The sequence below is a fragment of the Mus caroli genome, unplaced genomic scaffold (assembly GCF_978045245.1).
Source record: "Mus caroli unplaced genomic scaffold, Mus_caroli_1 scaffold_5, whole genome shotgun sequence".
NCBI lineage: Eukaryota > Metazoa > Chordata > Mammalia > Rodentia > Muridae > Mus > Mus caroli.
Window position 1 is genome coordinate 55772307 of NW_028227260.1, and position 14417 is coordinate 55786723.

The window sequence follows — 14417 nt, forward strand, 5'->3', positions numbered from 1 at the left end:
CCTGAAATTACCATTTCTACCATACCTGGGCCTGCACTGGCTGTGTCCCAGGCTGACCTGCATTTATATCTGCCTATCATTGTATCTTTCTGACAAGGTGGCTCATAGTGTAGCTACCTCTGTTCCTTTAGATTCATGAAGCCCCTCATATTTCATATTGCATCCTTGTACTTTTGCATAGTTGAGAAATTATATATTTTCGAACTCATGTATTTAGAACTCTTTCCTATAGCCTTAAGGGCTGTTCTGAAGGTCCCAGTGTTTTTGCTAAGACATAACCACACCCTCGACTCCTGAACTCATGATGTTTCTAGTCATCATGAAGTCATTAACAGGGAGGACATTCCTCAGAAGGAAAGAGTCCTCCACTGCTAGTGGGTCCAGAAAATATGTACATTATTACACAAACAAGCCTTACACACATAGCAACCACCACCACTTGTGGAGGCTTACATTGGGACCCTGTCCCAGGTGCAGGAACCTTGTAACTCTGTCCCTATCAAGGCCATGCTGCACTGAGTCTTTTTCCCTACCCCCTATATTAAAACAAGCAGCCATTTTATTAAGTGATTGAAAACAAAGTTTTAATCGTGTTTCTTTTTCTTTTAAGTCTTTTTAAACTTAAAGCTCCCACTTTATCAAAGTTTATTTTCTGCTGTAACTAGAACAATAGTTAATTTTGTTCTTAGATTCATTTATTTTATTCATATGAACATTTTGTCTGTATGCATATATGTGTACCACCTGTACTCCTGGTACCTATGAAGGTCAGATAGGGCATCAGATCCATTGGAACAGGGACTAAGTGGTTCTGAGCTTCCATGTCTGTGCCAGGAACTGAACTTGGGTCCACTGTAAGAAGTGCCCTTAACTACAGACCCATCTCTCCAGCCCCGAGTTGAAGTATTATTTTAAATACTAACTTAGGAACTGCTTTTCTCACTGAAATCATTTTCAAACTCCGTGTTGCTCAAAGAATGGCATTCATATTTGCCAATTTGGCTCCAACTACTATTTTTGAAAAAAAAATAATGCTTTATCGTAAAAATGTTTAAAATAATATATATCCTCCTAACGTTTTCTTTTTTGCTCTGCCCTTTCCTCAGAAACTATTTATTGTCTGGGTGGAGCAAAAAATGTAACCTTGGTCACAAAGACATTGCTAACTGTCTTTGTATCTTGTTATTTTAATAATTCTAAGCATAAAATAATGGACCCTTGGCATTTAACATTGGAGTAGCCTATGGATTTCACAAACTTGTGGTGATATCTGGATAGAAGAATTAAGGAAAATCATAAATAATAGTTATTTTGGTTTTATGTAGTTTGGACTCAGATCACATTCCATATTGAAAACCATTTTGGCTTTGTATTGTCAGCAGTCTTGACTTCTGATTGTTGATTTCAGGCATAGTCATTTCCACACACATATCTGCCTACCCAAAAGAATTGTTAATTTGGGTGAAATAGAGGAGAGTGATATTGACTGTAATTGGTGATGGCATTTGGTGTAAAGAGGTGTATGCTTAGTGTGATATCAAATGAAAGCTTGATGCTTCTAAACAATCCTCAAGGATGCTAAGAATATTTTCTTCCAGGTTATATTTTGTGTATTTAGGAATATTTATGAGTATATATAAACACAAACGTGCGCACATGTGTGTGTGTGTGTGTGTGTGTGTATACACACATATATATGTATATATATATATATATATATATACACACACACGTGTGTGTGTGTGTGTGTATAGTATCAATTAATGAAAATAAGTGCATTGAAAGAGTGCAGTGAAGGGGTGTTTGTAGAGGGAGGAAAGGGAAGTGGGAAATGATTTAGTTATCATAATCTCAAAGAAATAATTAAAAGAAGAATATTCCCAACACTGGTAGTCTTGCTAATAAGTAAATAATCCTATGAATATTGTCACTGATAGGAGGAAAAAGAAGCACAGTAATTCTGACTTGTCTGAAGTTGCACTGTAAGTGAACCAGTGAATCCAGTCTAGGTCTCAGTGATCATGATGATCCTCATTTCATTGCATTACCTATATTATCCTTCTAGCCTATTCTCCAGCTTAGGTCAAGTTGGAGGTAGTGAACAACTGCTGTTATTTGAAGTAGGTGAAATTCCTTTGTATTTCCTTGGCTTGATGTGTCCCTTAGATAGTATTGTCCATGATGACACTGATAAATAAATGAGATTATAAGTATAAACATGGTACTAAGTATAAAACTGACTACATTACCATTTTAATACTATCATTATTATATAGAAAACTACTTTTAAACATTCTATTTTGTAATATTTCTTTGCTTATCAACTTTTAAAATATATTGATTACATTTCTTTAGCAAGGAAAGTTATTTAGGTATAGCAAAAAGTTCAGATCGTTGTAAGAAACATTAGAAGAATAGTTTTAAGAGAAGAATATAGATTGCGTACTTATTTGAAACTTCCATTTCTCTCTATTCTAAGAAAAAAATTCATTCTTTTTCTGGTTATATTCAAAGGTAAGGTTAAAACTTTAGGATGGCATGATTCCTATAATTGTTATGTAATGGTTATATTCTGTACATTTGGTCACAACTTCTTTTTTTGAACCAGACATTATATACCCACAAAATATTCAACACTAGAAAAATAGTTCTTTATGAAGGTGGTTGGTGCTTGTGTTTAATGTGGTTTTTAGCTGAAGACTGATTATATCAACTGCTTCCATGTGTGTATTACTTTAAAACTGCTTTTAAAATCCACTTGTGTGTGTGTATGTGTGTGTGTGTGTGTACTTGCTGGGTATATGGAGGGAGGCAGAGGATAGCTTTGTGGAATTGATTTTCTTTTGGTCTACAGTCTGGGTTCTGGAGGTCAAACTCCGGTTCTCAGACTTGGCAGCAGGCCCCTTTAGCCCCAGCTCTCTGCTTCATTTGTACATAAGGAAGTTAACTGCTCTTTTTTTTTTTGGTTTGTTTTAAATCTTTGATTTTTGGTGAGTGCTTTAAAAGAAAGTTCTTTTTTTTGCTCATCAAAGAAAGGTGCTTATCTATTTTACTAGGTAAAAATGCCAAACAGCCATGATTTATCATGGTGAGGGTGGGGGTGGTTCTACAGGCGTATACTAAACTTTGAAAATATGCTTTATCTGTATGACTGATAATATAGGACCAATTGACCTCTTCTAAAGTGATAAATCCAATGATGAAAATTGTGGCAGTCTTGACCGTATAACAAGACATTTTATTAATGTTGCAGAAAACTTGGTCTTTAGTATAACAATTGACTTAGGTAATTTAAATTTTTTATTTATATTATTAGTAGTAAATTATATTTCATTTTAAGATAATCAACTTTATGATATGATTACATTTGATTCCAAAGGAATAATATATTTTTCCCAATCTGCTATAGTGACCAACAAACAAGATAGTTCAGTAACATAACTTTTAACTTAAAAAAATGTATTTCGTTCTCACTTAGAGGCTTTGTGGCTTTGGAGTTAGATCTGAGTTTAAATGTCAACTCTGGAGCTTTTCAGGAGTAAGTTACCATCAGTGTCTTTGTTGTTTCACAAGTACAGATTCTTATCTCTCAGTGCCTTTGGGAAGATCAGATTAGCTTGTGTGCTAACTTGGTTCCTGAATAACAAAGCCCCTCCCTTTTCAAACAGTTGTCCATTTATGATAATTTACAGATGAAAAGACTCCAAAGACTTATCTTATTAAAAAGTATCTCTTCTACCTAAACCAACTCAGTTTTAGTTTTGCATGATTAGGAAATATCTATCATTAATATAAGATTTGTAATTTTGAAAATTATAAATTTTATTGAAAATACTTTTATTTAAAATTGCTGCAATAGTATGAATTAAACATTTTCTATAAAATACATATCTATCTATCTATCTATCTACATTCTAAATGATATAGGTGTGTGTTTTTGTAGGTCTGCCTGAATCCATCATTGCAGCTGCATGTTCAAGGAGTGGCCAGAGGGTTCTGCATGTTGATTCGTAAGTTTTAACCCTGGTAGCATTTAACACACATATATGTCTATGTTTTTATGTATGTGCCATGTGAAATTTCATAGCATGGAAGAAGCACTGGAATTACTTTCATTTTCATCAATAATCTGTAAAACATACAATACAAGGTTTCTTAGTCTATTCTTTTAAATAAGGATTTTTGTCATATAAGAGTAAACTAAATGAATTTAATGTATTTTTCCCCTCAGGGGTGAGCTTGTTCTGAAAATAAGTAATTCTTTAATAGGCTTGAGAACCTCAGGTGTGCCTTTTGTTATGTAAATGTATATATGTCTGTGAGTGTGTACCACATTTATTTGGTACTGTATTGTTTTTTAGGCTTCATGTTTTATTATAATATATAGCCAGTAGATATGAATAGATAGATATCAACATTTGAACTTCTGCAACCCTATAGGTGGAACAACATTATGAACTGACCAGTACCCCGGAGCTCTTGACTCTAGCTGCATATGTATCAAAAGATGGCCTAGTCAGCCATCACTGGAAAGAGAGGCCCCTTGGTCTTGCAAACTTTATATGCCCCAGTACAGGGGAATGCCAGGGCCAAAAGAATGGGAATGGGTGGGTAGGGAAGTGGGGGTGGGGTGGGGGCACGGTATAGGAAACTTTTGGGATAGCATTTGAAATGTAAATAAAGAAAATATCTAATTAAAAAAACTATCTAGGATACTTTTCTCTTAAAAGCATGAATAAAATGGAAAAGGAAAACAACTTGATGTATAACTTAAATCTTAATTCCCATGCTCCTTGAAAACAGATCTTAAGTGTGCCAATAAATGTTTACTTTTTTATTTTATTTTATTTATTTATTTATTTTTTTTTTTTGGTTTTTCGAGACAGGGTTTCTCTGTAGCCCTGGCTGTCCTGGAACTCACTTTGTAGACCAGGCTGGCCTCGAACTCGAAATTTACCTGCCTCTGCCTCCCAAGTGCTGGGATTAAAGGCGTATGCCGCCACGCCCGGCTTACTCTTTTTCAATGTGTCTCAATGACTCAGAAGAGAGTATGAGTGAATTTATTCTGTCTTCTAGAAGATATTAACTACAGTGTTTTCCAGAGTGCTAGAGAACAAAGTAGCACTAGATATAGTGTTTAGTGGTTACCCATTTCTTCCTTCCCTCATACTGTAAAAAGTAGCATTCATTAATTCATACTTAACATTTTATAATTTATTTGTCGCCACATGAATATGATTTATGTTTGCATTTTCATATTTGTATGTATGTCATTATACCTTCTTCTTATTCATGCTCCTTTTCCTCCCCTGACCCACTAATCCACTTCTTACTGATTCCCTCCCTCCAGTGACCCCTTTCTGTGTTCCTGTCCTGTCTTTGTCTTTTCAGCTATCTTCTTTACCTGCTCTGATGCCTCCCTTCAGATCATTTCTTATCCTTTTATGCGTTCCTTTCTAGTTTATGACATTCTGTCTCTCTGTATCTCTTTCTCTCCACAGACCATCTTCATTCTAAGATTGTGTGCTGGTTAGTTTTTAATCAACTTAATATACACGAGAGTTACTTAGGGAGAGGGAAGATCAATTGAGAAAATGCCCATATCAGATTGTTATGTGTAGGCAAGTCTGTGAGGCATTTTCTTGATTAATAATTGAAGTGCTAGCTCATGTCGGGTGATCTGGATTATGGAGACCAAGCAAGCAATGGGGAGCAAGCCAGTAAGCAGTAGTCATTCCTACAATGGTCTCTGCTCCAGTTCCTGTGTTCAGGTTCCTGCCCTGATTCCTTTAATGATGGACAGTAAGTACACTTTAAAATGAAATAGACTCTTTCCTTCCCAAGATGGTTTTGTCCTGACAATAGAAAGTAAACTATAACAAATTTATTTGCCTATTTTGGGTCGCTTTTGCTTTCCTGTGAAATTTTGTATGTTTTTAAAATATATTCTTCAGAATGTAATTGAGACTTTCGTGTGAAATGTGTTTTATTTATTACATATCATTTTCAGTAATATAGCTACTTTTACAATATGAATTTTGCCATTTCATGTACATGGGATGTCTTTTTACCTTCTCTTCTTCAAATTTATTTTTCTGTTAAAATGTATATATTTAATTTTTGGAGACACTGTCTCATAGCACAGGTTAAGCTTCTGATTGTCCTCCCTTAGCTACCCAAGGGCTAGGATTAGCAGATAGGAGCCATCTGACACCCAGTTTTAAATTTTAGTTTTCAGGATAATCCTTGTGATCTTTCACTTCTTTTAAAAGTTTTATTCCTACCTGGGTGGTAGCGGGCCATGCCTTTAATCCTAGCACTTGAGAGGTAGAGGCAGGCAGGTCTCTGACTTTGAGGCCAGCCTGGTCTACAGACCAAGTTCCGGGATATCCAGGGCTATACAAAAAGAACCCTGTTTCAAAAAACAAATAAAATAAAAAAATATATTCCCAAGTATTCTGTTTTGAAGCTATTGTGACTTTATTTTCCTCTAATTTCTTCCTCTACAAGTCTGTTATTGTGGTATAGAAAGGGTAATGGCTTTCCTATGTTGATTTTTGTATCCTAATATACTGCAAGTGCTCATTGGCTCTGAGAGGTTTTGCTTAAGTCTTTTGATCCTTTAAATATAGAATCATATAATCATGAAGTAAGAATAATTTGACATTTTCTTAATTTGGGTCCATTTCATTTCATGCTTGTATTGATATAACTAAGATTTTGAGTTCTACATTGGTAAGAGTGGAAAAAAGATGTACCATTTTCTTGGTCCAGATTTTAGAGGACATGATGTTTTTCCACTCTAGTATAGATAATATTGGCTCTACGTTTCTTTTATGTTGAGATATGTTTCCAGTAGGTATAATTTTCCCAAAGCTTTCATCATGAAGGGATGTTTAAGTTTGTCAAATGTCTCTTCTTAGTATACTGAAGCTGTCATGTGGTTTTTGGCATTAAGTCTGTTTTATATGGTGCATTTATTGATTTGTCTATATTGATCCTATTTTACACCCCTGGGATGAAACCATCTTGGTCATGGTATAGTATCTTTTTAGTTGTTGTTCTTAATTTTGGTTTACATGCATTTTATTGAGATTTGTAAATATCCTAGTTTATTAGCAAAATTAGGTTATGGTTTTCTTACTATTCTTGTAAAACAAACTTGATCATATTTTATCTTTCTGTTTCATTCTACTTTGTTACCTCTTTGTATCAGTCAGGGTTCTCTAAAGGAACAGGATGGATACAATGAATATATGTATTTTAAAAGGGGATTTATAAATTTGGCTTATGAGATATAGCCTATGTAGTCCAGCAATGGCTGCGAGGTCCAGAATCTGGTAGATGTCCAATCCATGAGGCAGGATGTCTCAACAGAGAAAGATGTGACTTGGCTGTTATATTCTATAGGCATGTTTAAAGACTTACTGACTTACGTTGTAATTGAATTTTGAAGTTTGTTGTTGTTGTCGTTGTTGATGTATACTTTGGATTATCTTTGTAAATGTGAGAGTAGGGTAATAAACTCACCCGTTATTAATGTTTCAGAATCTGACTATTTATGCTCATTAGTGTTTGTTATATGAAATCAGGAACTCTAATGTTCTGAGCATATATGTTTAAAATTGTTATTTCTTCTTAATAAAGTGTATTTTTAAAATATATGTACTGGCCTTCTTGAAATCTGACTAATTTTGGTTTGAAGACTTACCATGTACCAGAATAGCTACACCAGCTTGTTTTCAGCTTCCATTTGCTTTGTAAGTTGATTTATAGCCATTAAGTTTATAGATCTCTCTCTATAAGTAACTTAAGTTTCTTGGAGAAACAAATTATTTGATCTTATATTTTAATCTGTTCAGCTCGTGATTTGAGGTTATTGTTAAATTTTAATTAAATAATTGTTTAAAATTACTGTCTGAGACATTGGGGAATAGATTCCCTCCTAATATGTATGTATGTTTGCATGTGTATATCTGTGCATTTGTATATGTACCATAGTATGCATATGGAGGTTAGAGGATAACTTGTGGAAATTGGTTTTCTCTTTCCACCATAGAAGTCTCTAAGATTGAATTGATATTACTTGCAGTAAATTACTTTATTATTCTTCAAAAATAAAACAACCTTTTCTTTGTTCAGTGATATTCTTTTCTACCAAATATCTACCAAATATAATATCCTTATATTTTCTGTCCTTGACTTTTTTAAAGCTTGGAGCCAGTATTTTTTTTTTTATAACTTCTTGATTTAAATGCTTAACTTTATTTTATGCCATGCTTTTTCCTTAGTATATTCAGTCACCACCATAGAGTTCTATCATATTCATACTAACTGTGTACATAAATTCTTAATGTTCTCTAATACCTGTTATGAGCTTTCTTTATATTGATTACTTAGAGGTGTGGTTTAAGAAACACACACACACACACACACACATACCATTCTTCACCATGTTGAGGTAGTTTTTATTACAACTCTCATTACTAAAGATCAAAGAAAAGTAAAGGAAGTATTAGTGCATCTTTCTGCTTTTCCTCTCTGTATCCCACCAGTCTCACCTTTCAGAAGCAGTTACCATTACGTTTTATTCTGTTTTTACTTGAGACAGCATCTTGCTATCTAGCTCAGACAGGCCTCAAACTTGGATTTCACTCCCCTCATCCTACGGAGTACTAGGATTTCAGATGTATGCCATTATATCTGGCTTACTGCTGTTACCTGCTTTATGTCCTTACATAGACTATTAAATGAACTTTATTGAATAAAACTGATTTATCTATGTGTAGTGGTTATAGAGCACTAATCTGGTTTTGGCGGTAAATTGGGGATGTTGCCCCTTTTTAGACAGCATAATTCCCTGCATCTTATCATGTTGTATGTTTCCAATAATTTGTTTTTAAAAAAATCTTTTAGTAATTGTGATTGTTTGAATGAGAATGTCTCTCCTAGGCTCATCTGTTTCAATGCTTAGTGCCCAGGTAGTGAAATTGCTTGGATATGTGGCCTTATTGGAGTCAGTGTGGTCCCGGAGGAGGTGTGTTATTGGGGGTGGACTTTTATGTTTCAAAAGCTTACACCAGGCCTAGTGGTAATCTCTTTGCCTGTCTGCTCGCCTCTCTGCCTCTCTGTAGATGAGGATGTAAGCTCTCAGCTTCATGCCTGTTTGCTTGTCATTCTGCTTCCTGCCTTGATGATCATGGACTAACACTTTGAAACTGTAAACCAGCCTCAATTAAATTATTTCTTTTGTAAGAGTTGCCTTGGTCACGGTGTTTTTTCACAGCAATTGAACAGTGACTAAGAGTGTATTCTTTGTTACGTGTGTGCAATCGCTTGTTTAAACATCCACTCAGTGATGGGCATCTGAGCTGATTCCAGAGATCAGATAAAATTACCGTGTGAATGCACGGGCACATGCACATGCATAGGCACACACACACACACAGAGACAGAGAGAAAGAGACAGAGAGAAACGGAGAGAGAGAGACACACACACAGAGACAGACGGGGAAGAGAGAGAGAATATGTGAATATAAGGTCTTTTCTTAGGATTGCCTTTTCTGGGCCATATATTAATTTCATGTTTAGCTTTCTAGAAATATTGAGAAACTATTTCTGAGTGCCTATACCATTTTAGATTATTCCTCACAATGAATGAATGATCCAATTTGTGGCTTTGGTTGAATTTGGTAATGTCACTGTTGTTTTTTGTTTTTTTTTCAATGATTTTGATAGTTGTATAGTGACAACTTATCATAGCTTTAATTCATTTTTCAGTAACTGCTAGTGATCAGATCAGAATTGGGATTGCTTTGATAGGAGTACCAGACTACTGTGGGCTGAACCATTCCCTGGGCAGGTTGTTCTGGGTTATTTAAGAAAGCCAGCTAAACATGGGTCTGTGGTTGAGTCAACAAGCAGCATTCCTCTCTAGTTTGTGCTGTACTGCCTTGTCTGTGAGTGACTTTGCTATTACTAGGTAATGCATGTACTCATAAGCTAGCCTGACTTCAGGTTCTTCCCTTGAGCTCCTGTCCTAACCTCCCTATCTGATGGACTATGATCTGGAAATATGAGCCAAATGAACCTTTTCCGCCCTTAAGTTGCTTTTGGTCAGGGTTTTATCACCATAGAAAAGAAAGCAGAACAGTGTACCATTTTTTTTAAAAAGCAGACAAAGTTTGGAGCTGAGACAAAAGGATGGACCATCTAGAGACTGCCATATACAGGGATCCATCCCATAATTAGCCTCCAAATGATGACAGTATTGCATACACTAGCAAGATTGTGCTGAGAGGACCCTGATATAGCTGTCTCTTGTGAGACTAGCCCGGGGCCTAGCAAACACAGAAGTGGATGCTCACAGTCAGCTATTGGATGGATCACAGGGCCCCCAATGGAGGAGCTAGAGAAAGTATCCAAGGATCTAACGGGTTCTGCAACCCTATAGGTGGTACATTATGAACTAACCAGTACCCCAGAGCTCTTGACTCTAGCTGCATATGTATCAAAAGATGGCCTAGTAGGCCATCGCTGGAAAGAGAGGCCCATTGGACACGCAAACTTTATATGCCTCAGTACAGGGGAACCCCAGGGCCAAAAAGTGGGAATGGGTGGGTAGGGGAGTGGGGGGGAGAGTATGGGGGACTTTTGGGATAGCATTGGAAAATAATTGAGGAAAATACGTAATAAAAATATTTATAAATAAAAGCAGTATATGACACACACAGTGTGCACACATATTTCTCTTTCTCCCTCCCTTCCTCCCCTGTGTGTATGTGTGTGAGTGGGGGTGGGGTAGGGAAATTGCTTTGTATCTAATTAAGGGATTTATGTATAATAGGCACATGGTCAAGTGGCAAGCTACAACTTCTGTCCTGAAGTTTGTTGCCTTCGTTTGACAATTTGTCTTTAAACTGCATTTTGTTGATTTTTGTGTTGTAACTCAGTAATATTCAGATATATTTCTGCAATGTTATTTTTAGCTTTGCCATTGTTTTTTCTATCTTTTATCATTTCAGCCTTTTAGTGAATATATTCAGTGTTGACCTCTTTCTGTTTGGGGCCCGCCCTGACCATTGATATAGTCTCTCTAGAGGAGATAAGGAGTCAAAGAGAGAGAAGTGAGTCAGTTGCTATGGTCAGGGAAATCTTGCAGCTCTGTTTGACTAGCAGTCAGGTTGCTTCTTTATTTATACTGGTTTCACAGAACAAAGATAGACTAGTGATTATCCAAGAAGTACAAATTATATCATTTTGTCTCCGGACATGGGTTTGATTTTTTTCATTACATGTCCAGAGTTACAAGTTCAGTCAGAATTAGAAAGTACAAATAGAACAGATTTGATTTTTAATATCAGCCTTATAACTCCAATTCAGAGAATCTAAAGAATGTCTCCACCAAAGCAAACACATTTATTACATGACAGCCTGCTTTTAGGCTGGCAGTATTTTAAAGCACTCCAGGAAAACAGACAATATCTGAACTGGTCCTGTTTATGAATAGCAAGTACTAATATCTAACTTGTTTTATTTATATTTTATTTACTGAGTTCTATTCCTCCAGGGATGTACCCTGTATGGTCCTCTATCTTTAAACTACATTTCCAGAGAGCTCTAAGCATATTGTCAAATCACTGGATGCTTTCTTTCCATCTTGTGTTGGCTGATGGTAGTTTCTTTTTCTACTTGGAACAAGGGATATAGTAATAGAGATTAGAAACACTTGCCTGTGGCTTAGAGGGCAAAGAGTAGGTAATCTTGATATCTTTTTTTGGTATTTGCTCTCTGGATATGAAAGAATTCAATGTTACTTCTGTTCATTCTTTTAGATGCCTAGTTTGTGGGGTAGACAGGGGTATGGCTGAGCTATATCCCTATATGCCTATCAGCTGATATCCTGGGGTTGGTTATGGGCACTCAGTTAAAGATGGAGGTCTGGCATTGGCTTTGCCAGTCTGACTTACTGTTCACTTCCTGAGTCAATCGACTGCTGATCATTCTGCTGGTGGTATGGGGAAGGTTATTGCAGCCTCCTTTATTGCTCCTGGAATGGAATATTTCATATTGCTATGAAGGAAGAGTAGATTGTCTGGGAAATAATTTCATTTCTCAGTGACCATGGAGGCTGTGTGAAAATCCATCCGGTAGCAGATGGCATCACTGCAGATCTTAGCACTTCTTTGGGTGCTATCGTTGGAAGTAGAAGCCAAGTGATAGTTTATCTTGTGAAATGCTATGTGGTAGCTTCATGATCTTGTTTAAAGGTTGGTGAAAAGCTCTGGGGTAAGTAGAAACAGGGTACAGGCTGCCCATTTGCACAGGAGGCCAGAGGTGTGGGGCCATGAACTGATTTCACATACAGGTTCATACTATCTTTTTCACTCCTCTTAAAGTATCTTTCTATTTTCATTTTTATCCTTTTAATGTTACATTTTGGGTAATATCTTCCCTATTATCTTGTTTTGTAGTTACAAGCTAGCTGTGGCCTATAGATTGGCTACTTTTAAGTGTTATTATTGTATATGTAACCATTTTTTTATATGCTTATACATGTTTACACATTTCATAATCGAAGTAGCTGCATGTAGTAGGGATCACATGGCCTGCAGAGTCAATAATAATGAGTGTCTAGCACTTCTTAAATTATGTTACAGGTATCTTTTTTAAATTTAATAGTTTTTAAGATGCATCTTTATAGATAATATAGCTTTCAAGTTTTATAAAGTGACACTCGCTTCTGGAGATGATTCTGCTTGTTTATTTTTGAAACCAGGCAGGTCTTACTAGATATCCCAGTGCTTGGCTCAGGGTTACTGAGTAGTCCAAATTGGCTTTGAACTTGGTGTTTCTCTTGTGTCAGCCTTAGTGCTTGCATTTTGGTTCTTTTTTTAAAAAAAGCTTTCATTTTCTTTCCTTGATTCTGAGAGAGAAGTGGTGCACAGATAGACACACATACACAGAGAGAATATGTGTATGTATGATATTTGTGTGCTTTTGTCTGTTTGTACATGTATAGAGGTCATAGATATGTAGAGATGGTCATCAGTAGACCCATTCTCCTTAGTCTCTGCCTTGGAGGCAGGCTCTTTCAGACTGGCCACCAGCAAGAAAAAGTTCTCCTTTCTCTACCCCTCAAAGCACTGGGGTCATAAGTGAGTATGTATGTGCTTGTGTGCTGCATACCTGTTTGTTTATGGGTTCCCTGGAATTCAAACTCAAGTTCTCATACTTGTACTCAAGCATTCTTACCTACTGAGCCATCTCTCCAGTTCCAATTCTTTCATTAAAACAAATGTATATTATAAAAATTTTATAGAGAGTCTAATGTCTCTGACATTTTCAGTGTCACATGCCTTCATTCATTATAAATGTTAAATTTTTCATTCTTTTTTAATTGAAAAAATTTTCATGCAATACATTTTGATTATAATTTTTCTCTCCTCCAATTCTCCCCATATCCTTCTAACCCCCCCACCCAACATCTTGTTATTTTTCTCTCAGTGTTTCAAGAAACAAAAATGGACACACCACACACACACAAACACACACACACACCAAGAAATGCAAAAACTTCCACAAAATGGAAATCAAAATAATAATAATAATAGTAATAATAATAAAAACAAATAAAGTGAACGCTTAAGGAAAGCCAAGTGAAATGATGTCCACAAAAATACCATTGAATTCATTTTGTGTTAGGAAACTATTCCTGGGTGTGGGGCCTGCCCTGAAGTGCAATTGATAGGTGCCATTGGAGAAAACTCAGTTTCCTTTTGCCTTCAAGTATCAGCTGCAGATAGCTTCTTGGTTAGTGGTTAAACCCACTGATTGCAATTAATGCATTTTCTGAGTATAATAGTCTGGGCTGGTATCTGTGATCTTTCATAGCTTATAGAATATCTGTTCAGGTCCTTCTGATTTTTAAGAGTCTCCTTTGAGAAGTCAAGTTTTCCTCTAATGTAGTGGTTCTCAACATTCCTAATGTTCCTCATGTTGTGGAACCTAACCATACCATTATCTTTGTTGCTGCTTTATAATTGTAATTTACTAGTTTTATGAATTGTAAGGTAAATATCCGTATTTTCTGATGTTAGACCACAGTTTGAGAAGTGCTGTTCTAATGGTTCTGCCTTTATGTGTTACTTTGTCTTTTTTCCCTGTGCTTATAATATCTTTTCTTTGTTCTGTACATTTAATGTTTTGATTATTATGTACCATAAGGGTTTTCTTTTTTCTTTTCTTTTTTAACTTTTTATTCCTGTTTTGTGAATTTTACGTCATGTATCTCAATCCCACTCATCTCCCTGTCCCCCCATATCTGCCCTTCACTCTTACAACCTCCCCCCAAAAGGAAAAACCATCTTGTTGCGGAAGCTGTAGTGTGTCACAGTTTGTCACACAGTATACATTTT

General features: G+C 35.9%; 1 protein-coding gene across 1 annotated transcript in view; it reads left to right on the forward strand.

The window, feature by feature from the left end:
* Nucleotides 1–14417, forward strand: part of Chm (CHM Rab escort protein) — a 136270-nt gene that overhangs the window by 21977 nt on the left and 99876 nt on the right. The window contains exon 2 of the mRNA XM_021153427.3: nucleotides 3944–4010. Coding sequence (XP_021009086.1) covers nucleotides 3944–4010 — 67 coding nt within the window. The remainder of the gene's footprint in view (nucleotides 1–3943; nucleotides 4011–14417) is intronic.